The sequence below is a fragment of the Cydia strobilella genome, chromosome 18 (assembly GCF_947568885.1).
Source record: "Cydia strobilella chromosome 18, ilCydStro3.1, whole genome shotgun sequence".
Taxonomy (NCBI): domain Eukaryota; kingdom Metazoa; phylum Arthropoda; class Insecta; order Lepidoptera; family Tortricidae; genus Cydia; species Cydia strobilella.
Window position 1 is genome coordinate 486,451 of NC_086058.1, and position 27,753 is coordinate 514,203.

General features: G+C 41.1%; 3 protein-coding genes across 5 annotated transcripts in view; 1 reads left to right on the top strand and 2 right to left on the bottom strand.

Annotated features, from left to right (window-relative positions):
- Nucleotides 1-27,753, bottom strand: part of LOC134749465 (protein VAC14 homolog) — a 429,047-nt gene that overhangs the window by 131,789 nt on the left and 269,505 nt on the right. The window lies entirely within an intron of this gene.
- On the bottom strand, nucleotides 68-12,173 carry LOC134749619 (translin-associated factor X-interacting protein 1-like). The gene is made up of 11 exons (XM_063684636.1): nucleotides 11,052-12,173; nucleotides 8,224-8,361; nucleotides 7,325-7,500; nucleotides 6,540-6,715; nucleotides 6,128-6,254; nucleotides 5,219-5,327; nucleotides 4,777-4,940; nucleotides 4,182-4,377; nucleotides 1,903-2,055; nucleotides 1,335-1,512; nucleotides 68-242 (listed from the first exon to the last, which is right to left on the bottom strand). The coding sequence occupies exons 1-11, from the start codon at nucleotides 11,985-11,987 to the stop codon at nucleotides 70-72; spliced, it is 2,526 nt and encodes an 841-aa protein (XP_063540706.1). The 5' UTR covers nucleotides 11,988-12,173; the 3' UTR covers nucleotides 68-69.
- Nucleotides 13,323-27,753, top strand: part of LOC134749468 (ran-binding protein 10) — a 76,744-nt gene continuing 62,313 nt past the window's right edge. Inside the window, exon 1 of one of the 3 annotated variants that reach the window (XM_063684401.1) lies at nucleotides 13,323-13,633. In XM_063684401.1, the coding sequence (XP_063540471.1) occupies nucleotides 13,438-13,633 (196 nt within the window). In that variant the 5' untranslated portion in view covers nucleotides 13,323-13,437. The remainder of the gene's footprint in view (nucleotides 13,634-27,753) is intronic. The other 2 variants (XM_063684403.1, XM_063684402.1) reach the window with 2 other exon arrangements.

Here is a 27,753-nt window from a genome sequence, read left to right on the forward strand (position 1 = left end):
ATAATGCGGGAAACAGAAAAAAAAAGTATTTTGTGGTAATAAAATATGACCGAAAACATAATAATATAATTATTTGTAAGTAATTCTACGATGCGTGCTACGAGAGCGCGGGCCAACGCGTTCAATGTCCCCAGCGGCAAGTCTGGCGGCCAGGGTCCGGAGCGGCAGCGGGCTGATGCTGCTGAGCTCCGACACTTGGTCGGAGAACGCCCAACGAATGTTGCGCTCCATACGGATATGATCTGAAAATTTGTTAAGGGCCCTCCACACTCGTGCGCGAATCACGGCGCGAAGCCGCGAACGCGAGTGTGGAGTCTAGTTCGCTAATCAGCGAAATCGACTCCTCACTCGCGTTCGCGGCTTCGCGCCGCGTAGTCTGGAGCGAGCTTTAGGTAGTACAATGTTGACTAGGTTAAGGTAAATGCATCGTGATAAGAGTAGGTAGGTATAGATTCAGTTACGAGGAAACTTGAGATAAATCTCAAGTAGACATCGGACAGCGATAACAACGTCTAAACAATATATATATCTAATTTGAATCGATTGGTTATATAAAATGTAAAGTCAAGTTTTCCAAGATGCATATGAACGAAATAAATATCATATACAAAGGAAAAAAAGGATCATGGCCACCACACTTCACACAAATTAAAATATTTTCTTAAGAAAGTAAGTAATTCACTTTTTAACAATAGTTGCACAACCGGAGCATAATTAATTTATATTTAGTAGTATTAGTAGTTTAGTTTATGTGACTGCTATAGATCATGAAAGGAATTAGATTACGAGGGTAAGGTATTAAAAAGGATCGCACGAGTGTTTTAATGCCTAATCATATTATAAGCTCTTTTTGATGTGTCCAGAAACCGCATGTTACGACCGGCATTGCAGCATCGTTTCTTTGTCACGCAACTCGCGGATATGAGGTAGCGATGGCGTCTGCAAAATATTTTGATCGCTTATTTTACACAAAAGCTTTGCTATAGTTAGTCTATAAACAACAATATCTACCTACCTATTGCCACCTAGTATTAGAAGTAGAAGAAATTTTATTCAGTAGTACTAGTGCAGTGGTTCCTAACCTTCTCAGTACTGTCACCCCTTTGACTAACTAGGGAACTCGATTTTACCCCTCCTCCATAATCATTAATATTCTTTCTTATAGATAGGTCTTTGTTATCTTTGATTTTGAACCCCTTTATAATGCCAGTTTTACCCCCACGGGGGTAATTACCCCCAGGTTAGGAACCGCTGTACTAGTGGATACCTAAATAGTTCCTCCTCCAGGTATTTTGTGCCTACTCTACTGTCTGTACATCTACAAGACTAGTTACCTATCGCCGGGTCGACAATAGCGAAGGCCCGCTTGAGTGCATCCACAGAGATGACCTTGCTGCCCTGCCCCTTGCCGCCTAACTCTGCAAGCACCTCCCGCAGATACTTGTCCTGAGCTTGTTGCCGTTGTCGGTACAGTTCTCGTGCGAACTCCACGCGGTCGAAGCCTTCCTCGTTCTGGTGAAGAGAACAATGGTTAAGATTACAAAATACCAAAACAAATTCCTCAGGGAGATGGAAGGAATGGACGTATTTTGGGGCATCGCTAACCTAACCTAACCTAACCTAACGTCTAGGAATCATACTGAAGGCAGTAGTGTGTAACTGTAGAGTCAACGTCCACGAAGACTGTCGCAAAAATAAAAATTCGAAGCTGAAGTGTAGGATGTTCATTTCTATTGCGCTTAGTATAATGACCAACATTAGTTATCATGTTTTTTTTTTAATTCTAACCTTAACAATCGAAATCTAGTATAAGAAATCAAGCAAAGCTTGGGTATGTAAGAATGATTGGTGGAAGATACATTAAGTAAAGTAATTCAGTTGGAAGTAGGTCACAAAACTTGCCTCTTGGAACAGTTTGTCCAGGTTAACTTCGGTGTTGTTCAGTTTCAGCTTCAGCTGCTTTCGCACTACATCACAGAGATTGCGGATGTCCACATCGCTCTTCAAAGGAAACTGTGCTTTGGCTACTTTCTCAAATTCTTCTATGGAAATAGTCTGAAAACAAAGTCCTAAGTTATGTAAAGGATCAATTTATGTGTAGCGACTCTGACACAGTCGTGATTAAAACTATAATTATTTGGACAACTTCACTGATTATCTTCAAAAGACAGTTGATGGACTTTTAATGAATTAGCTACACTACACACCTACGAGTTCCTGTAATCCGACAGCGCTAAAAGAAGACCAAAGAGCAGTTATGCAGTTATGTGCTTTATCCTGTCGCTTCTCTGTATGGCCCCTGCTGCTACTACTGTTGCGATGAACTAATTTTAGAGAAATGAGGTGCATCGAAGGTTTTTGTTTCACCTCCCCATCCGAGTCCCCATCCTTGCTGACGCGATACAGCTGGACCCGCAGCATCTCCCACTGCGCGCGTAGCGACTATAGTAGATGTCCTCGCTCAGGTGACCGTGCAGCACGCCCCAGAACATTCATCATAGAGCAGTAAAGGTACACTGTCTCTGTCTCACCTCTCGATCCTTGCTGACGAGATAAAGCTGGTCTCTGAGCGTCTCCCACTGCGCGCGTAGCGACCAGTAGATGTCCTCGCTCAGGTGACCATGCAGCACGCCCCAGAACATTCATCATAGAGCAGTAAAGGTACACTGTCTCTGTCTCACCTCTCGATCCTTGCTGACGAGATAAAGCTGGTCTCTGAGCGTCTCCCACTGCGCGCGTAGCGACCAGTAGATGTCCTCGCTCAGGTGACCATGCAGCACGCCCCAGAACATTCATCATAGAGCAGTAAAGGTACACTGTCTCTGTCTCACCTCTCGATCCTTGCTGACGAGATAAAGCTGGTCTCTGAGCGTCTCCCACTGCGCGCGTAGCGACCAGTAGATGTCCTCGCTCAGGTGACCATGCAGCACGCCCCAGAACATTCATCATAGAGCAGTAAAGGTACACTGTCTCTGTCTCACCTCTCGATCCTTGCTGACGAGATAAAGCTGGTCTCTGAGCGTCTCCCACTGCGCGCGTAGCGACCAGTAGATGTCCTCGCTCAGGTGACCATGCAGCACGCCCCAGAACATTCATCATAGAGCAGTAAAGGTACACTGTCTCTGTCTCACCTCTCGATCCTTGCTGACGAGATAAAGCTGGTCTCTGAGCGTCTCCCACTGCGCGCGTAGCGACCAGTAGATGTCCTCGCTCAGGTGACCATGCAGCACGCCCCAGAACATTCATCATAGAGCAGTAAAGGTACACTGTCTCTGTCTCACCTCTCGATCCTTGCTGACGAGATAAAGCTGGTCTCTGAGCGTCTCCCACTGCGCGCGTAGCGACCAGTAGATGTCCTCGCTCAGGTGACCATGCAGCACGCCCCAGAACATTCATCATAGAGCAGTAAAGGTACACTGTCTCTGTCTCACCTCTCGATCCTTGCTGACGCGATAAAGCTGGTCTCTCAGCGTCTCCCACTGCGCGCGTAGCGACCAGTAGATGTCCTCGCTCAGGTGGCCATGCAGCACGCCCCAGAACATTCATCATAGAGCAGTAAAGGTACACTGTCTCTGTCTCACCTCTCGATCCTTGCTGACGCGATAAAGCTGGTCTCTCAGCGTCTCCCACTGCGCGCGTAGCGACCAGTAGATGTCCTCGCTCAGGTGGCCATGCAGCACGCCCCAGAACATTCATCATAGAGCAGTAAAGGTACACTGTCTCTGTCTCACCTCTCGATCCTTGCTGACGCGATAAAGCTGGTCTCTCAGCGTCTCCCACTGCGCGCGTAGCGACCAGAAGATGTCCTCGCTCAGGTGGCCATGCAGCACGCCCCAGAACATTCATCATAGAGCAGTAAAGGTACACTGTCTCTGTCTCACCTCTCGATCCTTGCTGACGCGATAAAGCTGGTCTCTCAGCGTCTCCCACTGCGCGCGTAGCGACCAGTAGATGTCCTCGCTCAGGTGGCCATGCAGCACGCCCCAGAACATTCATCATAGAGCAGTAAAGGTACACTGTCTCTGTCTCACCTCTCGATCCTTGCTGACGCGATAAAGCTGGTCTCTCAGCGTCTCCCACTGCGCGCGTAGCGACCAGTAGATGTCCTCGCTCAGGTGGCCATGCAGCACGCCCCAGAACATTCATCATAGAGCAGTAAAGGTACACTGTCTCTGTCTCACCTCTCGATCCTTGCTGACGCGATAAAGCTGGTCTCTCAGCGTCTCCCACTGCGCGCGTAGCGACCAGTAGATGTCCTCGCTCAGGTGACCGTGCAGCACGCCCCAAAACAGCTTGACTTGCGGCTCGTCCAGCATCTGCTCGGCGCCAGCGCACAGGTTGTATGCCCATTCGGCACGTACTGACACTTGCTGGTATCTAGACAAACATTGGTAAGAACTTCATTAATAAAGGAGTTACATCTCCCTTTTACCTTTTCGTCGGACACTTCCTGCGCTGAGAGGGAGAGAAATAGGTATATGTTAGGTATTTCCCTGTTCCACTGATAACCGCCTTTAGGATTTATGTGGTAGTGTTAGTGTAAAGGTAGACAATCTTTACATACAGTAGCTACACAAATTGAAGCACTATGGCATTGGAGAGATGTTGCAAAAGCTAACTACCGAATAAGCTATCACCTCGGATAATTAAAGCACCAGCAACATCTCTATGGAACCTTCATCATGAACACCAAGGCCGGTCGTTCAGAGTTATACAGTCATAGCGACTAAAAAGAGTGGAAGTGGAGAATATAGTGGCGTGGTTACGGCGGGTTACCTGTCCTCTAAATACTTGGTGAGATACTCTTGCATAGAGATGGCTTGTCGACCCTTGCCACGCCATACATCGGTGATGAGCACGCTTACTTCACGCCTCGAGAGGCGAATGTTGCGGACCTTGCCAGTGTAGCGGAGGTATGGAGGGATTGCGGGATCCGTGCCCTGTAGTCAATGAAATACGTTACTTAGTCTTATTAATTATATGATCACCCATGTGACAAAGGCCTCTGAAAGAAGGAAGATTGCCACGCATCAGACACATTGCTCCAATAAGGGCTTAATCGATCAACCTATACGTCAGACACTTTCTGCATTCGTGCTGTTAAAAAGGACAGGGTAATGACATTGTATACCTTTCTCTGTCCCGCTCAGCAGAAAGTGTTCGATGAAAGGACTCTAATTAGTAATTGGCAATGCCATCGCTTTGTGACATTACTTACCAAGCCATCGAAATATTCCAAGTGATCGCTTTCTGCGGCCGGTCCCAGCTCTTTCAAAAGAACTCTGAGAATATCTCTCGAGGACAGACCACTTGCCAGCTGCCACCACCTGGAAAGATTTATTGAATGGATACGGATGCGGGAAACCTAAATGATCTGACAGTGTCCTCGATTCAGAGGTAACCATCAGAAGCTGTCTAGGACGTTAAGCGTCCACATCCTATTGCTTTGCAAATTTTTCGTGTTGACAAAATATGTAAAATATCTCGATGGTTATCTGAGAAGAGAAGTAATAACCTCTCCCGGCCTCCGCTGATGAAGTCCGCGCAGATCTCCCACCGCGGCCGCGGCGTGCCCGCGCGCTCCAGCTCGCTGCACCGCTCCTTGCACTCGGCCAGCTCCTCTTCTACACTCTTATCTCGATGGTTATCTGAGAAGAGAAGTAATAACCTCTCCCGGCCTCCGCTGATGAAGTCCGCGCAGATCTCCCACCGCGGCCGCGGCGTGCCCGCGCGCTCCAGCTCGCTGCACCGCTCCTTGCACTCGGCCAGCTCCTCTTCTACACTCTTATCTCGATGGTTATCTGAGAAGAGAAGTAATAACCTCTCCCGGCCTCCGCTGATGAAGTCCGCGCAGATCTCCCACCGCGGCCGCGGCGTGCCCGCGCGCTCCAGCTCGCTGCACCGCTCCTTGCACTCGGCCAGCTCCTCTTCTACACTCTTATCTCGATGGTTATCTGAGAAGAGAAGTAATAACCTCTCCCGGCCTCCGCTGATGAAGTCCGCGCAGATCTCCCACCGCGGCCGCGGCGTGCCCGCGCGCTCCAGCTCGCTGCACCGCTCCTTGCACTCGGCCAGCTCCTCTTCTACACTCTTATCTCGATGGTTATCTGAGAAGAGAAGTAATAACCTCTCCCGGCCTCCGCTGATGAAGTCCGCGCAGATCTCCCACCGCGGCCGCGGCGTGCCCGCGCGCTCCAGCTCGCTGCACCGCTCCTTGCACTCGGCCAGCTCCTCTTCTACACTCTTCTTGCTTGCTGAACAGAAAGACCAGGAGTATTTGAGCTTCTATAAGAGGAGTATGGTGCCGTGCCGATGCCGGGGTAATATACCTCATGCAATTAATTACATCACACTTTTTGGGAAACGTAGCCCACAATTTTGATAGATAATATAATACACACCTCTACAAAATAATGCGTGCCAAAATCAGAAATTAGGCTCCATTATTCTTAACTTTCGGAACAGAAAGTTAATAATAGCAAAAACTATGAAGTTTTTGATAAGCTATACGAATTGTCAGTAAACAGAGTGGATGGTACCTAAAACCTTCTTATATTTGTCCTGCAAAGCCCCCAGTTCCGCCTGCAGCTCGCCAGCCCGCTTGTCGAGCTCCGACCACTTCGTCTCCAGGCTGTCGAACTCGCGCTGCGGGACCGTTAGCGCGTATTGCTCGGCCATCTTGTGGAGCTTATGTTGGGTTGAGCTTAGCTGCTCTCTGCAACGATACAATTTATTTACATTTCATATTGCCCAACTAACTGCTTACTTTTAACTATAATAATTGTTTAGGCGGTCTAATACCCTGATACTAAAACAAAGTAGGACGTGCCTACTTGTGCTAACATTAAACATAGGTATTAGTATCTATATGGGTATATGTTCACTTACTACCCAGGGCCGGATCTAGGGTAGAGCGAGTGGAGCGGCCGCTCTAGGCGCCGGATGGCAAGTGGGGCGCCAAAATGGCAAATGAGAAAAATAAATAAGTTTTAAAAGACGCGAGCGTGGCACGGGCCCAAAATACGGTTCGTTTTGCTTTTGGGTAAAAAGCTTCAACGAAGGGCGCCAAAACCCAATTTCGCTCTACCCTGATCAAGGACTCGGGCCGGCACTGTTACTACCTTTTGCTGCTAATTCTTCAGTTAGTTTCACGCCTGAGCTTCTGTAATATGGTGAACGCAGTTTACGCAGTAGAGCTGATATTGAAGTTGACATTTTGTTGTGCGTTGCTTGAGATATAGCTATACCTGCAGCGACCCATCTCAATCTGCCCCTTTGGTTCTTTCCGCTAACTCGAGGTCTTTGAGGTAGAGCAGTGGCTCACCTACACCGGTCCAACGCAATGCGGAGCATGACAGGATCTTCATACGCGGTATCAGCAGGAGCGCTCTCCAGCTCTCGCAGGCGTAACTGTAGCGACAGGTTCTCGAAGTAGAGAGTGTAGCGTGCGTCGCGCTCGCGCGCCAGGCTGAGGTATTCAGAGAAATGCTCGTCTTTTATCTGTAATCAAAATTGATTGAGACAATGTGTATTCAATAGCAGAAATATGTAGCTTAACTTCAAACTCGGATAAATTCATAAATCTATTCGACCCTCTTAGGAAATATCTATAGGGTATACGGTATACCCTATTACCTTTCATCATCATCATCATGTCAGCCGATAGACGTCCACTGCTGGACATAGGCCTCCCCCAAGGCTCGCCACTCCGACCGATCCTGTGCCGCTCGCAACCACCGAATTCCCGCGACCTTCACCAGGTCGACGCTCCATCTCGTTGGAGGCCTACCGGCAGTTCGTCTTCCGATATTACCTTTACTAAAACCAAAATCGCAAAACCTGACAGTTGGATTTACCCGAGTTTTAAGTTAAGCGAGTAAAATAGGGTCTCATAACTTAACCTAAGGTAGCTCTGTTACCTTTAATTAGAGTCTACGAAAAAAAGTCATACTTAAGAGTACCAAGTACGTAGGTACAAAAGTACCTAAGTGGTAAACAAGGACACGCCGCCTAGACCTACTCTTAAAGCTCGCTCCAGACTACGCGGCGCGAAGCCGCGAACGCGAGCCTGCTGGAGTCGATTTCGCTGATTAGCGAACTAGTTCCGATTAACTAAACTTAAAACATCTGGTTGCGCTTTCGGTTCCGATAAAACCACATCCGTTACATCCCTGGTTTTAAATGCGACAAAAGATGTAACAGAAAGTGAATGCAAGCCTCAACCTTCCCAATTTCCTTCTTGAGCTTGGAGACCTGACGGGTGAGCTCCTGGTTCTCGGCACGCAAATCTTCTGTCTCCTTCTGCAGCACTTTCATTTTCTCATCTCTAGCTGCCTTGCGCGCCGATATGCCGAACACTCTCTGGAATGTTTTCAAACTTTAAAATATCTCATTGGCTTTTACGGTGAGTAAATTCATTGCTACCGAGTATCATTTATCATACGGAACGGCCACGCACCGCCCCGCCCCGCGACAGCAGATTGACGGCCGTTTGCCGACCGCTCAGTACTGTTTTTAAGCAACTTACACAATAACGCATGCCGCGTGTACAGACGTGTCGTTCACACATAGAAATGCAAGTGATTTTTAGGGTTCCGTACCTCAAAAGGAAAAAACGGAACCCTTATAGGATCACTCGTGCGTCTGTCTGTCTGTCTGTCAGTCCGTCTGTCTGTCTGTCCGTCTGTCACAGCCTATTTTCTCCGAAACTACTGGACCAATTAAGTTGAAATTTGGTACACATATGTAAGTTTGTGACCCAAAGATGGACATGTAACGTAAACATATTAATTATAACACGGGGGCCACTTTTGGGAGGTAAATGAGAAAATTAAAAAATAAAGTTTGTCAAACTATACCGTGTTACATATCAAATGAAAGAGCTCTTTGTGAGAATCTCAAATATATTTTTTTTATAATTTTAGAAGTTATTCAAGAAAATAGGCAAAAAATGTCCATTCCCCCCTCTTTATCTCCGAAACTACTGGGTCAAAAATTTTGAAAAAAATACACAAAATAGATCTTTACCTATAGATCACCGGAAAACCTATTAGAAATGTGCAGTCAAGCGTGAGTCGGACTTAATTACTTAGTTTTTGATCCGACCCCTACGGGTTTTTTAAAGACATTTCACATAAAGGATACATTGTTAAAATTGTGTAATGCTTATGGCCGGTTTTTGATCTATAGCGTGTCCGCCCTGTGGCTCTGTGCTAGAGTCGGATGAAGCTACTTTACACATCCGCTACTATTGATGCTGGCTGTACTAGTCTACTAGTAGAGCGGTCTAGAGACCTACCCTATGCCGACCTACTAACAATACATTATTATGTTTGACGCATATATTTCTATTTAAGTACTAGTAGGTATATTTTAATTTACATCACATATAAAGCTGTGATAAATCTGTCAGTCTCAGTTTATCAGTTTTCACAAGTTTTAAAATCAAACCAAGATTTACGATTAGATTACACACAGACAGCCAGCAGCCTACACATATAACGGTTATCACGTTTACGATTATGTCATATTACAACGGAGATAGCGATAACATATATGTAAATGTGGTAATAATCCTTTAATCAAAAAAGTTTGTGTGTTGCTAACTTTAGTTTGACCAACTATGTAAGCAACACTTATCCCTTTGACCGCCAAAGATGTCAGACAGGTGCCGCTACAGCCCAATATCAACCTTCGTGCATTACGAGAAGGTTCACAATTCGCGCCGCGCATTTGAGGGGTGCCGTTCAAAAAGTAAAAACACCCCATAAAGTGTAAGGCCCGAGTCGACGCTCAAAGCGGAGCATTCGGCGGGCGTGCAGCGTCGCGTCGGGCTCTGTACCCTTGTCTTTGACAATAGACTCAATGGTACACAATGGGCGTCCGCTCGCATAAAAGGAACAATGGCTTTTGTTTAACAGATTACCATCTTAGACAAAACAGTCATTTGATAAGATGCAGAATATATCTATGTATTAAGGCCGTTCCATCGGTTTGCCGCTGTCTTTGTCACATTTCGCAAGAAAGAACGGGAGAGAACATACGCGCCAAGTGTCAATTTCGATCGAATTTTGTCGGTTTTTATTAATTTGAAAAACGTTACCTTACAATATTGAAATTCTAAAGCTATTTACCTCGGAGGTAAATTTAAAACTATTTTACGCGATTAAGTCCCGTGGAGATAAATAATAATGAGTAAAAAACGTGAAAGTTTAAATCAGTGTTTTATTAAATTACTATTTATGTTAAGATTGTTTTTTCTTCTTTTTTTGTTTATAGTATCACATAATAAATAACCGAGTAAAGTAGGCTGAAAAGTCCGAGTTAGAGGTTACTTTGGGAATTAATTGTATCGAGTGAAGTGTCATAATTCGTGTATCGGAAGCTATGTTGTTAAAGATAATATAGTCAAGAACTACATATATTTTTTCCATGTCTACGAATATCAACGGCTCTTAGAAAAACATGATCATATAAGGAGATTTTTCGCCTTCTGGCTCAGGGAACCGCCTTAAGGTTTAAAATAGCCAGTTAACAATGTAGAGGATGGTGCATATAAATATGTACAGTGAAAGTAGTGATAAGTAGGTCAAAATTCAATTAATGTGAGATATCGGTTGGCGACGAAATTCTTCAGTAATGAATAACTAAGTGTAGCCTGTCCATACATGTGTTAGGGACTTAGGGAGATATTTTTAGAACAGGAGAAGAAAATGTTTGCTATTTGTCTAACTAAATAAACTACTGCAGTTACTTGAATGATAAATATTTAGTTTTAATGATAAGACTGTGAAATAGTGTGATGAAAATACATGGACTAAAACTAATGTTTGATGTTTGATAACATTTTTATTACAATGTAATAACAACCAAAATTACAACAAATAATACTTCTTAGAATTAGTCATGATAACAGTAGAATTACAATGTACATTATGGAGTATATTCGTGAAGTTAGGCGCATATTGAGTGTAATACTCGTATAGAGAGCCCTGTGTGCTCGGGGTATGATAAACAAGTTTCTATTGTTTCTTATCACACCAGATCTGTACTTGTTTGTGTATGCTTTTAATATCTTCCGCATACGTCCTGCAGCAGCCTCCGACATATTTAACACCTAAGTCTAACCATTTGTGGACGTAATGGTTCAAACGTTGTAACTTATCACCCTCAGTCCAGCCAAGGTCCTTGTGGTACTTTTCTCCTGAATTCGGGTAAACTATAAGGGGTATAGGTACTACCCTCTTATCATTGATGCCCTCTAGTAACTGAACAATGTTAGCCGGAGCAGTGCAGTTTACTCCGACGGCTATAATTTGCTCCGGATTCAAATCATAACATTTCCTTGCAACGGTTTGATAATTTTCTCCATGCGAAACATGTTTCTCATCCTTACAACTGAAAGACAGCCATGCTTTAGTCTCTGGGTAATCTTTTAACAGCTCAACGAGCATCACAGCCTCCTTTTCACATGGCACCGTTTCAAATGCAAGTAGGTCAACTCCGGAGTCTATTAGAGCCTCAATGCGAGGTCTATGCCAGTCTCTCATAGTTTCAGACGACGTGGTGTCGGCATAGGCGCCGTTGTACTCTGAACCGTCGTGTAAATGCGCTCCATATGGCCCCACCGACCCTGCTATTAAGGGGTTCTGATTTGAAGTATTATTGTTGGCATATTCCTCAAGGTATACCTTTCTCGCCTCTTTTGCGAGTTCCACAGCACTTTTGATCAAATTTAAGCCCGCTTCAGGTGACATTCCAAGATATTTTACAAACCCTCCGACGGAGGCCTGATACGTGTTGGTCATGATGATGTCGGCGCCAGCCTTCAGGAAGTCGAGGTGTGTCTTGTACACATCGCGCGGGCGGGTCTTCAGGAAGCGCGCCGTCCACAGCGGATCACCGTCGACGTTGTCGCCGACGTGGCAGGACAGCTGCGACGAAAACCCACCATCCAAAACTTTAATCTTAGACGACGCATCTGCCATCTTTAGCGCTACAATCGTTAGTACAGTACAAAATGTCAAATGCACTTCCGTAGATCGTTAGAGAGAATGAGCTGAGATAATTGTGTTTCCGCTTATATTATCAATCGTTTATCGCGATATGTTTGGTTTAGAAAATGTAAACAAAAATAAATGATACGAAAAAAGTGAACGTCATATAACGTCACCTTGACATTTGTCAAAACCGGTTTCTTGTTTAAGACATGATTTAAAACGACTGCGTTTAGTCATGTTTAGTGAAGTGTGTAGTTAAGGGGAAGTCCTGCAGCTATCTAACTTTTAAATTTAAGGTCAAACAATTTTTGCCAATTGATTAAATTGTCCGATCATATCAGGTGGTGCGGATGCAACGCCAATTTGGCTACTTTCACCAATTCTAATCTTATGGTGATATTTGAGCGCTTTAAATTAAAAATGCCCCCAAACGCGAATACTAGCGTCACAAATTGGTATTATTGCGTCCGCAACCCAGTTTATCGGTAATATCGGTTATAATCGGCGGTCTAATTCGCGAGTCAAATTGGCGCACAGCCTGATTTGATCGGACAATTTAGTTCCCGTCTGGATAGCCCTTTAATGTTCGTTAAGAGTACTACATAAGACATCAAAAAGTCAATGCAAGACTTACATGCTGTCCTTCTCTAACGTATGTACTTACATCTTGAATCAAGAACTGTGATATTCGTTCATCTCTGATATGAATGGCATTATCGTAGGCTTGTTTTATGTCGATAAGCGTATTTGAATACGTGACGCTGTATTTTATGAGCTCATTAAAAGCTTCTCGGTAAATCTGAAACATGAAATAATAAAGTAGGTAAGTAAACTATCCTAGTTCAATGTAAGATTCTGTTAAAATACGCCCACCTCGAGCACTTCGTCATGATACTGCTGCTGCGTATGTAAAACTTCACTTGATGTCTTCTTAACATGTTTTAATTTTAATGACACTGTAGAGTTTATCTCTTTTAAATATTTTGGAGAACTATTATTGTCGTTAGCTGAATACATATCTTATGTTTGCTGCAAATGTATGCAGATGAAACAAATGGCAAAGTTACCTAGAAACTTTTAAGTGGTTTGTTGTAGTGATTATCTCGAGATAGTGTGATTAACATTGATGTGTTATTTCCAAGTGAAAAATTAATTAAGTAATGCATCCATACCACACTTTTGCAAATTTGCCACAAAAAGTAGCACTGAAATATAATGAAATGTTGTCCATTTCTTTATAGAACCAGGTCTTCGCGCCTTCGCTGGTCTTTATTTTTGATTTTACTTTTGGTAGTTGAGGGTTGAGCGGTTTACGGTTTTTTCGGTTTTGTCTATAGTCATGGCTGCAGTGCTGCCACCTGTGGGACGATAGATGTAATGTAGTGGATGTGACGTCATTGACATTACTCTACTGTCCGACGGGAATGGGAAATCAGAAATGGCTGCGATAGGTAGTGGACGGGGAACGATGGATTCCCAAAATCAAGTGCAAAGTGATACAACTGTAGACCGTTTAAAATTACTTTATCCAAATGTGAATGAAGAAGAAACCCCTTTGCCGCGATCATGGAGTGCCAAGGACAAGTTCAGCTACATCGGGCTGTCGCAAAATAATCTCCGAGTGCACTACAAAGGTAGGAACTTTCGTTTGTTTATGGATTGAGTAACTCGCTAAACTTCATTAAAACACTTTATACTTAATCTGATGTTTATGAGGACGCGAGCAACTGCGTAGTTATATTGCAAAATATCTGACGTGTCATAAATCTCGCGTAGAGTTGATGCATGGCATACAAACGCAGTGTAACAAAGAAATCAGCTGATCGCATACTTTGCATCAACACTTCGAAATAAATGGTGACTACTCGGTATAAATTCCGTTTGTAATCGTGTTGGCTGCGCGTTTAGCTTCGTTATAAAACTTTTATTATTGGCGTAAAATGTTGGATTTCTTGCAAATGTCTATCCGCGTTCATACTTAATTCTAGTTTTAGTAGTTAACGAGATACAGAATTAAGGGAAATCTTTAATTCAATGCCACAAAACTGGGATCATGTAGTGTTCTCATGAATTCATGTCACTGTTTTTCCTTGAGATCTATCAGCAGTAATCTTATAAACACAAATTACATTCAAGTCAATAAGATAAGTGTTTAAAGTTAGTCATTTGACACTGATGGTTGTTTAGTGCTAGTTGTTCTTTAGTGGTATTTTACATATTATTCTTATTCTCTTGCTGTCCATGAATCAAAACTTGCTAAGACAAATGCAAATTAGATTTGTCAATTTAATGATTCAACATTAAATGGAACGGGGTATGTATAGGCCCCTGGGTGGCTAGACGTTTTAGTCTTGTCAGAATTAGTGTCTTTGATGCTCTGTGAAGTGAATTTTAGTGGTTAGGTATATGCATGACCAATTTATGGCATAGGAGTAGATAAACATACATATTGCATCATAATTAGCCATCATATATTTGCTGCATTAAACAGACTAGTTTGCATGTAAGAATTTATTAGAAAAGAAATTATATGGTAGGTTCCTTTTTGCGTATCATGTTTCTAAAGCATTGAAGGCTTGAAGCATACTTTTTTATATATCCTCCAGCGACCCAGAGGCCTGTAAATAGGTACGTCTTTCATTCCATTCTATTTTGAATCTTTATTTTGACAAATCAAAATTGCATTTAGCAAGATTTGACGTCTCGGCAGCTAGAGAATATTTACTTATATCATGATGCAGATACTTTTTTTTAAACAATAGAGAAGATATCCATAGGCCAAGGTTGAATGTTTTGCTTTATGAACATAGAACAGTAAATATTGACAGTCAATGAGGGCTATCGTTTTTTTGCTCACCAGTTGGCGCCTCTGTTGATGGTGGTCCAAAAGACTAAAGAACAGCTGTCAGTCATTGAAGTGACAAGTGACATTTGACATTTTGAACTTTGCGAAGACCACCATCTACACTAGCGCCCCTAGCGGCGAATTCATACGCGTTAGCCCTCATTAACATTCAACACAATGAACACCACAAAGAGCAGTATTTAATGACAAAACATGCAAGTGAGGGTTATTTAGTTCAAAGTAGCTGGTTAGCTGGAAGAGATCCCTTAAGGGGATAAGTTCGCCTTTGTACACATTTACTGTATTCTTTCTGTGTTATGTACTTGTTTTGTGCAGTAAAGTGTGCTTTTGCCCGTTAGATGACTGTTTTTAATAATAATAATAAATTAGTTTATTTAAGACAACATAGGTCCAACAATCATACTATGTACAAAGCAGAATTAAAATAACATAATAAACAGTATAGAAGTTTTGAAATATTTGACCATTCCTTACATTTAACCAAATCAAAAATCAGAATAAAACATTTAAAATATAAATGATTCAGTTAAAAATAATAAGTTAATAACATTATTTAGTCAGGTCCTAACCTGCACCAAGCGCCATCGCGGACCACAGGGGTTATCATATCACAGATAAGGTTGCTGGGGCTGTAGTAACCTTGAGTCCATTAACACTGCCAATTTCTGCTAATATTTATATTTAATGTTAGTTATACTATATACTATCTGCTATATACTATCATGAGCAAGAACGCGGTAGAATCAACCACGCTGTCTATTAACGGCAAGCCACTTGAAAGAGTCAAACATTACAAGTATTTAGGAAGCTCTCTCAACGAAAAATGGGACCCACGTAAAGAGATACGTACAAGAATAGAGATAGCAAGAAGCAAATTCATGAAAATGAACAAGCTATTCACCAACAAAGACATAAACCTGAAACTCAGATGGAGAATGGTTAAATGTTACGTGTTATCTGTATTTATGTATGGCGTCGAAGGCTGGACCATAGACCGAACCATAGAGGCAAAAATAAACGCTTTTGAAATGTGGCTCTACCGAAGAATGCTTAAAATATCATGGAGAAATCGAATAACCAATGTAGAAGTCTTGCAAAGAATGAAGAAAAAATTGGAACTTTTGGTAATGGTAAAGAAAAGAAAAATCTCATATTTTGGACATATCTACCGCAACAATAAATATCAAATCCTAAAGAAAATAATAGAGGGCAAAGTAGAGGGCAAAAGAGGTAGAGGAAGAAGGAAGCTAGCCTGGATGGACAATATTAAAAGCTGGACTCATATTAACGACGCTGCCAACCTGAGCAGATTGGCACAGGATAGGAATAAGTTCCGAGAGATGGTCGCCGACGTCCGATGAGGACATGGCACAAGAAGAAGAAGAAGATACTATCTACAAACCAAAATGATGACCGAAATCATATTACAATCTCCTTGACTCTTGCTATGACTATGCAACAGAGAATGAGAAGTTGTCAGTTTGATTTGCATATAGTATAGATTAGAATCCATTAGCAATGCACATGAAAGATTTGATATTTCTGGAAAATATAGAATTTGCCCATCTCTACAAACTACTTTTAGACTAGAATTGAAGAGTTTATTTGGTGTTTTGCTTTTGCCTTTTTACACTTTAAACCCCTCTATTATCTTTGAAACAAGTAAAGTATAATAAACCAAGTATTGTTACCAACATTAAATGCTATTAGAAGTTCAGACAGACCTGAGTTAAACTAATACAAAACAAATGATCTAGAGTTAGATATATTTATTTAATATTAACACATTCACTGCCAAGAACACGCTAGGTGCATTCATTTTCTATTGGAAATGGGGCGCTTGGCACAGTGTTAAATTACAATATAGGTAAATTATTTCGCTAAAAATCTATATCAATTTATATTATGATTGACAATCAACTAATAATTATACACAAATGCAAACAAAAATCATCATCATAATAGCATATTTATGGAAAAAATTACAATATTTTTGCATATTTATTTATATCAAACTAAAAACTCACCCAAGAAACTGTTTAAGTATAAAATGTTTTTTTTTTATTTGCCTACTTTGGTGTCCCACTGCTGGGCAAAGGCCTTCCCTTGTTTTCTCCACTCGACCCTGTCATCGGCATTTTCCCACCATTTGGGGTAGAATGCGCCCAAGTCGTCCCGCCATCTCCTTTTCGGTCTGCCTAAACCCCGGCCAAAATGACCAAAATGGTTACTGAGTGGGACCCACGGAACACCATAAAATGATATTAGATTATTTTTAAAACGGGTCACTCACGTATTATTAAGTCGAATAGCTCGACATGTTTCGGTCCAATTTACGAGGACCGTCTTCACGGAAAATAATCTAATGTTTGAGTCTCACGGGAGTTTTATAGATAAAATGATATTAACTAAAAACATATTTTAAGAGGGGCACTTGACTTTTTTGTTTATTGTGTGCTTAAAAATTATAGCATCGGACAAATATAAATTTGATCTTGAACTTCATATCTCTAGTGGCTTTTAAATTACCAATCCTTGATTATTGTATTCCCAGTGTCTCTAATAAACAAAACTGCATATGTACATCAGAATGTATGAAAATACGTCATAAAGAGGTGGTTGCAAATAATAACTATCGCGGTTACCTATACAGGGTGGCTAAAAAATAAGTGCATTCCCGTTGCCAGGGAGGTATTGGGATTATACTGAGCAACTTTTACTATGGGACCAACCACGAAATCGCGAAAAAAAAATTTACCCTCCCATAGAAAATGGACCAGCCAAAATATATGAATCAGCTAAATATTTTTTCGCGATTTCGAGGTTGGTTCCATAGTAAAAGTTGTTCAATATAATCCCAAAACCTCCCTGGCAACGGGAATGCACTTATTTTTTAGCCACTGTGTATACATTAATAATGGGCCTTTGATGGCGTAAATTCACTACAGTTTGTTATCATATCAAGTTGCACTTTGCGCTAGTTGCGTGAGTTGCGTACCTACTATCTTTACTCGACACGTTAACTGACAGTGAAGCGACGCAACGCAATATAACAATTTACGGAGCGAGTGTTCAGCTTAAGGGCCCGTGTCTTATAACAATGAAACGTAATAAATTAACGGCCTTAGAGCCTGGAGGCCTAGTCAAGATCACAATCGTTTGCGGTAAACGAAACGAAACGCCTGTTGTCTCCTTATCACTCTACCTTATTAGTGCGATAGAGACAGATAGCGTTTCGTTTCTCTGCGATCTGTGATCTTGGCTAGGCCCCCTGGTCGGTGTCGGTAGGGATCCTGATCTTGCCTACTGCTGGGGCCACACTAACGCAAGGGGGGGGGGGGGCGTACAACCGCCGCGGACACTCGTGCCTGAGGAAGGATTCCCAAAGAATCCGAAACATGTCGCCAAAAGCGACTAAAAATAATAGTGAGTAAAAACCGTACTGATCTAAATATGTTTTCTATGTATTTAATTATTTATCTATACGATATTATACATATCGTCCTTTAGTACCCACAACACTCGTACGTAACAACGTACGTTTAGTACTGTGGGGCTAAATCCATTTGTGTAAGATATTATGATATTTATTTAAAAAAATGTACAGGGAAAAAACAACATTGTCACGGGGGGTAATTATGTCAATTATGATAAGTTAAAAGTTACGGTAGTCAATCAAGTAACGTTATGCCTACGCGTATTATTTGACACGCTTTATACTCGACGTGACGAATTTTTATACAGGGTGACCTTAGCCATTGGACAAACCCTGAAATCCCACTTAGGGTTACTTCTCAGGAATGCTCTCACGTTAATATTTTTTTAATTAGAACAAAAGAAAACGAAAATTTTTTTTCAAACAAAAATTAATTCCAATTCTCGTCAACAAAAAGAAACATACTGTATTAAATCATTGGCAGTGTTTTTGATAATTTGTTCGAAAATGTGCGGCAATGATGACATTTGTCAAAAGTCAGAATCTTATTAATGTCATAAATGAAAAAGATTATTACCTCAGGAGGTATTAACACATACCTACAGGATGCTCCGAAGTAAAAAATTGTAGTCTGTTCATTTCTTCGTAACCGCTACACCGGTTGTTATAATACTTTGTATACTGATTCTAAATAACCTAATGCATATCGTCGCTATACTTACTCAACATCCTCCACCTTACAGAAAACCGCAGCCAAATAACACTAGACCCTACTAATAGTGTTGTGTTCCTGCCGGTGAGTAAGGTTGCCAGAGCTCGAGGGAGAGGAGAGTTAGGGTCGGCAACGCGCATGTAACTCCTCTGGAGTTGCAGGCGTACATAGGCTACGGAGACTGCTTAACATCAGGCGGGCCGTATGCTTGTTTGCCACCGACGTAGTATTTAAAAAAAACATCATATCTGCAACAATCATTTGATGGAAATGTCGCTTTTCTTTCATTCGGGAATACGGGTGTTTTTGTAATCAAATGAGTGTTGCAGATACGAGGTTGAGTAAGTATAGCGGCGATATGTACATTTCGGCTTTGTCCAATGGCTAAGGACACCCTGTATACCACAGTGTTTGTGTTGTATGTGACGTTCTGACGTTTAATGACGTAATTATGCGACTAAGACGATTTGTCGGTATAATAATTACTATCAATTAGTATTTTTAGGGTTCCGTACCCAAATGGTAAAGACAGGACCCTATTACTAAGACTCCTGTCTGTCTGTCACCAGGCTATATTTCATGAACCGTGATAGCTAGACCGTTGAAACAACATATACTAAAAACATAATATTCAAGTGGGGCTGGGTGGGGGCCCATACAACAAACGTGATTTTTTTTGCCGTTTTTTGTGGAACGGTACGGAACCATTCGTGCGCGAGTCCGACTCGCACTTGGCCGTTTTTTATAGCACTGTTGTACGTCCAGTAATCTAGAAACACCCGACTTGACATATTAATAATAATGAAATAACTTAGTAGTTAGCGACACGAAGTTACTATAGTTACTATAGTTACTATAGAAGTTACTGCTGCTGCTGCTGCAACTTGTACCTTTAGGCGTTGTTAGCATTCATAGGGTTACCTTTTCAAGTTTCACTTAGAACTAGGAATAAAAAAAAAACATCCCTATTCATCTTTTCTCAACTGAAGCAAAGACTTGAATGACCAATAAAAGGTAATACGCTAAAAAAAAGCTATCAAAAGCCCACGTTCTCGGAACCTCGGAGCCGGATTACCGATTCACGCCAATTATGCTCTAATGGCCGAGCAAAATCGACTGTAGAATCGATTGCGTATTTTGCACAATACGTTATCTGATATTTAATAGTTTTTTATACAATCGTGATATAATAGAGAGCTTTTCAGTCGAGTACCGTGTTTAGGCCACGAAGCTTGCTGAGTGGCCTAATGAAGGTACGAGATTGAAAAGCTTGATTATATCACTATTGTATACAATACTTTTTTTACGATACATCTAAAATACTACTTTTTCTACTATAAAACTTACATAATTAAAGAAAAGTCCGAATGATGGACTACTAGTACACGAAGAATCGTTTTATACAAAAAAAATTTCTGGATGACATGGGTTTAGATGTAAAGCTTTGATTAGAAATAATATACAAGATACTAAATTACAATTATAGTACACAATTGTATTTTTTTCATAGGTTATTACGTTTTTATAAGAATTTCCGCAAAGTAGTAAAAAAGCCAATTTTCATAATTTTTTTTTATACTTCCAATATTTAAGTAAAGGTTACAATTAGTTTTGAAACAATGTTAAGTAATGCAAAAGAATTATAAAAAAGATCCAATATAATTGATCTAAAGTTATAGTTTTCCCCTAATTTTCATTTTCCTATTGACTGCTATTTTATTGTACACAACAGAACAGTAGGTACCTACTTAATCATCGATCGAACCTGCTCACAAAATTTCACGCGAATTCCTGTTCAGGAGAGCTTCTCGTCCGAAGTCCGAACATACGAAACCATTTTTGACCAAGCTGAAACAGACCTTCACTTCGCGCGGTCAAGTATACCTTTCGAAACACAAAATAAAAGTTAATGGGTGATCATTATAAACTAATTTAGATGTATTCATCTAATTCTACTGATATTTAGAACGTGACGTTGTGGGTTGTGGGGTCCAGAAGGAGTCATCATCATCATTAACTTAAGAGTTATTCTCTTGTCGGTGGAGTATCCTACTGAAATATGTATATTTAAAAAAATCACCCAAAAAGCATGTTCAATTCAACACAAAAACAGTCCACTTGATATAAATCCATATGGAATTAAGGTAACAGCTGCAAAACCGTCCGTTGGTAGTTGGTCGCGTTCCAAATGTGCCCTCACTTCCAAAACGTCGCTTTTACACCTGTTCAATTGGCATTCTAATAATTGTTATCAATATTTACGAGTATATTCGTGGTTCTCAATAAAATTATACTATCATTCATTTGTAAACAATAGAGGAAAGTATAGTGTTGATCTGAAATCCTATTCTATCTATTCCTAGTCTTTGAGTGACCAACGCATGGGGTTTTTAATTGCACTCTTCTATAAATGGGTTCATTATATGGCATCGTGTTCACATTCACATATGTACCATCGCCCACACTTATGCCTTTTTTTTCTTTTCTTTTCCACTGTTATGCCTTTTCTAATAAGGTCCACCAAGAGTGTTGATGTTTGTACAAGAATGAGAGCTATTATTTGTTGTCCAATGAAATGGAAGACGTAGGAATTTCTCTCGTTTCATTAAATTTGGCAAAACCGTGATTTATTTTTCCTGAAATAATGTAGTTTTAGGATAAATTAGTCTGGCTAGGTAAGCACTAAACAGTATGTCCCTCTGCGGTATAACCTTAGATTTTACGAGGCAACTTGGACCAGGGCTGTCACGACGCACTGCGGGACTCAAAAGGTCTGCTGAATGTCGAACTCGTCCGCACGATGGAGACAAATTTGTCGCTTTTATTACCTAGGTGATAATTATAAGTAACCATATTAATAGAGCTCCAACTGAAACTAAGATATTGTTGCGTACATAAAAGCATGTTTTAGATCCTAGTAGAGTAATATGTTTGAACTCTAGATTACTCGTTTCAGTGCCCCAGTTCAAGTGTAAATAATACTATAAATCTCTGTCTGATTAAAAATTACGTTCATGTCGCTTCTCTTCCAGTAGAGAGACAGATAGGATTAAGTTTGGCATGTATGGGATCCCACGCGTTGCCAAAAGTCAACGGCAATGTTTTTGTGAATACACGCCTTTAGATTCATTCTCGTAGAAACATCCGTTCCTACACATTAGATACGTCTGGAGCACATAGCAGGATACCGTATCGAATACAGCTGGCATTTTGATATGTTGTATACCCCTTTGTAGAGTTAAATTTGCCCCGAAATTCCCGCTTTTCCAGCAAACAATGCCTTTTACTTTACCAGTCATTCACATGTACGCCATTTTAGAATTTTCATACCAGTTGGCTCGTCGTCTTGCGGAGACCGCAAATGTCTGCTTCAAAGACTTCTGCCGGGACGTATCGACCCGCCGGTTGTTGACCGTGCCGAACCTGTGCACTTTCCTAATTCCGCGTCTAGACTCAGGGCAAAGACCAGACAACAATGCAGCCCTTAATGCAAATAACTTGGAATAGTCTGCGTTTTATATCGGTCGGTGCTTGGTCCTTTGAACGCGGGGTTGTCGACCGACAGTTGAGTTGATCGACGGGTTCTCTGCCGATGGCCTGAGCGATGGCGCGTCCGCCGCTATACACACGGCTAAACATTGCTGGGCTTTTTTACATTCACATAAAGTCCAATTCTTTAAAAAAGCTAAAGACTGTACACGATGAAACTCGGCCACGCAAGTCAAAAAGTCAAATTCACCAAAGTTAAAACACCTCAGAACTATCTAAATCTGAACACAATCAGAAAAATGTTAGGTATTGTTAAAAGAGAATGTAATAAGGTATAGTTTGGGTTATATAATTAAATAATAATATATTTTTAACTGGAAAATTTGGTAAAGACTGTCAGAAGATCGTAGACAAAAAAAAATTGGTAGTGTAGAATATATAACGCTCAAAGTCGCAGACAACCTAATTTTATGATATGTAGTTTGATAACCAAACCACACATCATGCGTAGCCGGGTTTCATCTTGTACAGTATTTAAACAAAACTGTTGTAAAACGCCCTTTATCCTTTACAGTTTCTTAAGCTGCCAAATCGGAAGTTTAACCCTTCCTGGGCTGTCGAATCTTGTAAAAGTTCTGATACACTATTTAAGCCCCGAAAAGCGGTAATGAAGGCTCAATCACGAGTTCACGAGTATTATTAATCTAGCGCTCGCCGCTCGAGACCTTCGGCCGGAATTAGTATTAGTAGCGAACGCAGAATTTTAATGCGAGCGACATGGCGACGAAGTGACTTGCCGTTTCCACTCTGTCTTATGTTTACTATTGAGTCACTGTTAACTGTCCGGCGCTTTTGGAATAAAACTGCGTAAATAGGATAGGTTATAAATTGAATTGTATCTGATTAAGTGGCCACTTATTTTCCGGACATTACCTATTCTAGTTAATAACAAATGTAGGGATACGTCGGGATTTTTATATTACACACCCATATATGTATAGGTACATGCTAAATGGTATTTTGAATAAAATGGTAATTGCGGAAACTGAAGACAATAATGATCTGGGGACCTCTCGCCAAGACAAAAGCCAAATGTATCGGGATGACAGATCCTATATACGAAAAGTCGCGTGACAAGTCGATTCAGCCTATCAAGAAAAGAGTTAGGTACCTAATTCAAAGCTATGGCCAAGACTAAGCTTTGAATTTGGTAACGCTAAAAAATATTGACACTGACATCGGTAGCAGATTTCATACAAGTATCATGAAATTGCCTATCTGGACGAGCTGCGGGCCCGCGATGCCTATATCCCGCTGGACCGGGTTCATTGACCTGATTACTCGCACTCGCCGTCTATTGGATCGGCTTAACAAGTTAACAGAAACCCGATCGGTTGTTTTGAGAATGTTCCCGAATTTGCATGTCTTGTGTGGGAATTAACATTTCAATAACTCGCCAAGGTGAGCACGTGCTCGGGGAGCGAAAATCCCGGCTTTTAAAACGTAAACAAACTTTTACGCATAAAGTTGGGGAAATTCATCATGACACAGTTGATCGACTTTTACTGCAAGGAGATAAAGTTTGCTATTGGTCACTTTTAGGCGGGTTTTACCTTCATTCTTCACGTGGTTTATTCATACGATATCCTTTAATTACGAGGAGTATTTTTTAGTCAAGTAGCGTAGTGTACTTGACATTCCAAATAAATAAAGCGGTATTAAAGAAGGTTAACGACAATACACGCCTTCGCATTTTATATCAATTAAGCTTCTGTCGCCATATTGGCTGGACTGTACTTCAGCAGAAATGCTGTCTACCTACAGTATCTACATGATGCATGTAATTGATGTAATTGTAAGTCGCGGCATCTTAGAGTCTGTTTACACATTGATTAGTGATTAGTGCGAGTTCGTACATTTGTCACTAATCGCAAATGTATAAACTCGCACTAAACACTAATCAATGTGTTAACACGTACCCCTTACTGTTTTACGATAATTCTCATATTATAACGTTTGTCAACTGACAAATTACGGGAATAGGGTCGAGTTTAGGGACTTCAGTTGCTGGTGCGTCGTGTGTAATCAAATCAAATGCCATCCCAGCGTGTGGTCTCCACTGCACTGCGTTCAGTTAGGTCGATCGCACTTAATGGGTTTAATGAACAATGTTACCTACAAACGAACCGCAATCATCATCTTCCTCGCGTTGTATTGTCCCGGCTTTTTGCCACGGCTCATGGGAGCCGCAATGTCGAATATAAATGATGTGTTTATGTGACTGCATGTTCTGATTTGTTTTTGATTAGCTTTTTTTTTTTTTTTTTTTTTATCTGGTTTTTATGGAGGCTTTGGACACTCTAGGTGAACATGTCAGCCTCATGGGTGCTATCATAGTTCCCTACTCAAGGGAGAGGTCAATAAAGTGGTAAACACTGATTGCTTTGTCCGATATAGGTTCTGCCAACCAACAATTGATCTGTCCATTGTGCATGGAGCCCAGACTACCAAAAATTCTTTTTCTTAAGTCCGAATTCCGGACGCATTCCAACAACACGTGTGACAAGTCATCAGTCTTCTGACAGTTTGCACACAGTGGTGACGATTTAACACCCATCATGCACAGAAATTTGTTTGTAGGGATGTGTCCGGACCGGACTCGGAAAGCTGAGACTAACACTTTTCTAGAGAGGTTAGCAGAATCAAACCAGGGTATCCACAAGGGTCTATCTTGGATTGTTCTGTACCAGATTCCAACACCCCTTGATAAAGCTTGTTCTCCAAAATGGTATTCCCATTTCTGTAAACATCTTTTTTTAATTCTGGGAATTACTTCACTTGAATATGGTATAGAATAGAGTACAGAGCCATCCATTACAGCGGTTTTAGCAAGCTTATCTACTGCCTCGTTTCCTACTAACCCTACGTGGGAAGGAATCCACTGTATTTTAACAACTCTATCTTTACAAATAAACTCATGAATCAACTGTAGAGCTTCATATGCAACAGGCATGCCTCTTTGTCCAAAAACACAACGATTAAGGTGTTGAAGTGCACTCTTTGAGTCAGATAGTATTACAACTGGAGCACTATTAGCTAGATTATTTGCATAACACAAGGCTTCTTTAATAGCTACAAGTTCAGCTCGCATAACGCACGCGTCATCATGCAGCTTCCACATGAGTGAAACATTGCACTGAGGATCAAACAGAGCTGCTCCAACACCTTGTACACACTTCGAACCATCAGTGTATATTTTATGAAATTGGACATACTGCTCAGTAAGCACTCTCAGTGTAGAATTTCTCAACGCCTCATTCTGTTGATGCCGCTTAGGGACATCAATATAATCAATGCTATCCATTATACATGACCTGGTGTCAACCGAGGACACCCACGTGTTCAAAGAGTACATATCCAATTTGTCACAGTGATGCACAGGTAAATCTTTCCATTCATCATAAATTTTTGCTAACAAAGGAAAATTTATAACAGAAAATTGGTAACGTTTAGTCAAAATGCTCTGTAACGCGGAAATAATGGGGCTGTTTGATCTTGATCTAATTCTTAGTAAAAATCTACAACCCAACCAATAACGGCGCACAACCAGAGGAGGGATGGAGAGTTCACTTTCCATAGCTATAACAGGAGTGCTGCGTATGAAGCCTCCGCACACACGCAAAGCTCTATTTTGCAAAATGTCTAATTTCTTTAAATGATAAATAGCACAGCTTCCATAAATAAAACTACCATAATCCAGGCGACTTCTTAAGAGAGATATATAGAGGCGCCTGAGATGTTTAGGGTGAACTCCCCAAGACCTGCCCGCTAGAACCTTTAAAATATTAATATGTTTGTAATTTCTTTCACACAGCTCTTTTATATGGAGCCCCCATCTCAAGGGCGAATCCAGCCATAATCCTAAATACTTAACTTTACGAACAACCTCGAGAGACTTGCCATTAACAACTATGTCAACATTAACATCTTTTCGTGATCTTTTAAAAACACATACTTTCGATTTATTCTCAGACAGATACAAGCCAACTTTTTCTAGACAACCAATCAAACAGTCAATAGAGAGTTGTAGAACACTAACTGTATCTGTAGTGCGCCCTCTTTCCACTGTTTTATACAACACGAAATCATCGGCATATTGCGAGATACAAACATTATTAATACTATTACCGATTTCCATGGTTGCAATATTAAATAAAAGAGGAGAAATGGGATCTCCTTGGGCTAATCCTTGGTGTGTATGTCTAATTAAAGGGTTACCTCCACAATTCAGAATAATTCTACAGCGCCTATTAGAAAGGAAATTCCATAGATATTTACATATCTTATTACCTATGCTTATGTTTTGTAAAATGTTAATTAATGAGCGTATATCTATGTTATTATATGCATTGTCGATGTCGATAAAACAAGCAACAGTAGGTTGTTTTTTACCAAATCCTTGCTGAATATCAGTTGTAAGTAAAGCCAAATTATCTAAACAAGACTGAGCCCGTCTGAAACCAGTCGAAGCGTTAGGAAGGAGACCCCGGCTCTCCACAAACCATTCAATTCTCTTCATAAGAATCAAGTGTAGAATTTTACATGGACAAGATATTAAAGAAATCGGACGTAAAGAAGATGGCAAGCCGGGGTCCCTCCCCGGCTTAAGTATAGGGACTATTTGGACATCTCTCCACTGATCCGGGACAACCCCGGTATGAATTATGAGATTAAATATTTTTATCAGCATTAATTTACCATTGTCTGAAAGATTAAAAATCATAGAATAAGATATGTTATCAACTCCTGGAGAGGTATCCTTCTTTTTTAAACAATTTTGCAATTCAGGGAGAGTAATCGGGATTTCTAACACAGAAGATTGTGCACTAGAAAAGGACGGGTCCGGTTCAGCAACACTATCTGGGGTCAATGAGTGAAGCAGATTCCTGGCGTTGTCGGGATCAACACCAGCACGGCCTCCAGAGTTTCCCTTCATCCATCTCATTTTCCTCCACATGATAGTAGCTGATGATTCATGGTCGATGCTCGTACAAAAATCTTTCCACGCTTTTGAGCTAGCCTTTTTTATCAGTTCACTGGCTTTTGACACCTTGGTTTGCCAGCAAGAAAGATTTGATGGAGTAGGATTACGTCGCACCTTTGCCAAGGCTAAACGTCTTTCTGCTACAGCTTTGGATATTTCTGAATTCCAATAATGTTTAGGTCGAAATTTTGATGAAGGGTCTTCACT

Coding starts and splice junctions, on each gene's coding strand:
- LOC134749619 (XM_063684636.1), bottom strand. CDS start 11,987: ATGGCAGATGCGTCGTCTAAGATTAAAGTTTTGGATGGTGGGTTTTCG. Junction 5,328..6,127: donor ATCAGCGGAGGCCGGGAGAG/GTTATTACTTCT, acceptor AAATCTTTCCAG/GTGGTGGCAGCTGGCAAGTG. Junction 4,378..4,776: donor ACCAAGTATTTAGAGGACAG/GTAACCCGCCGT, acceptor ATGTTTGTCTAG/ATACCAGCAAGTGTCAGTAC.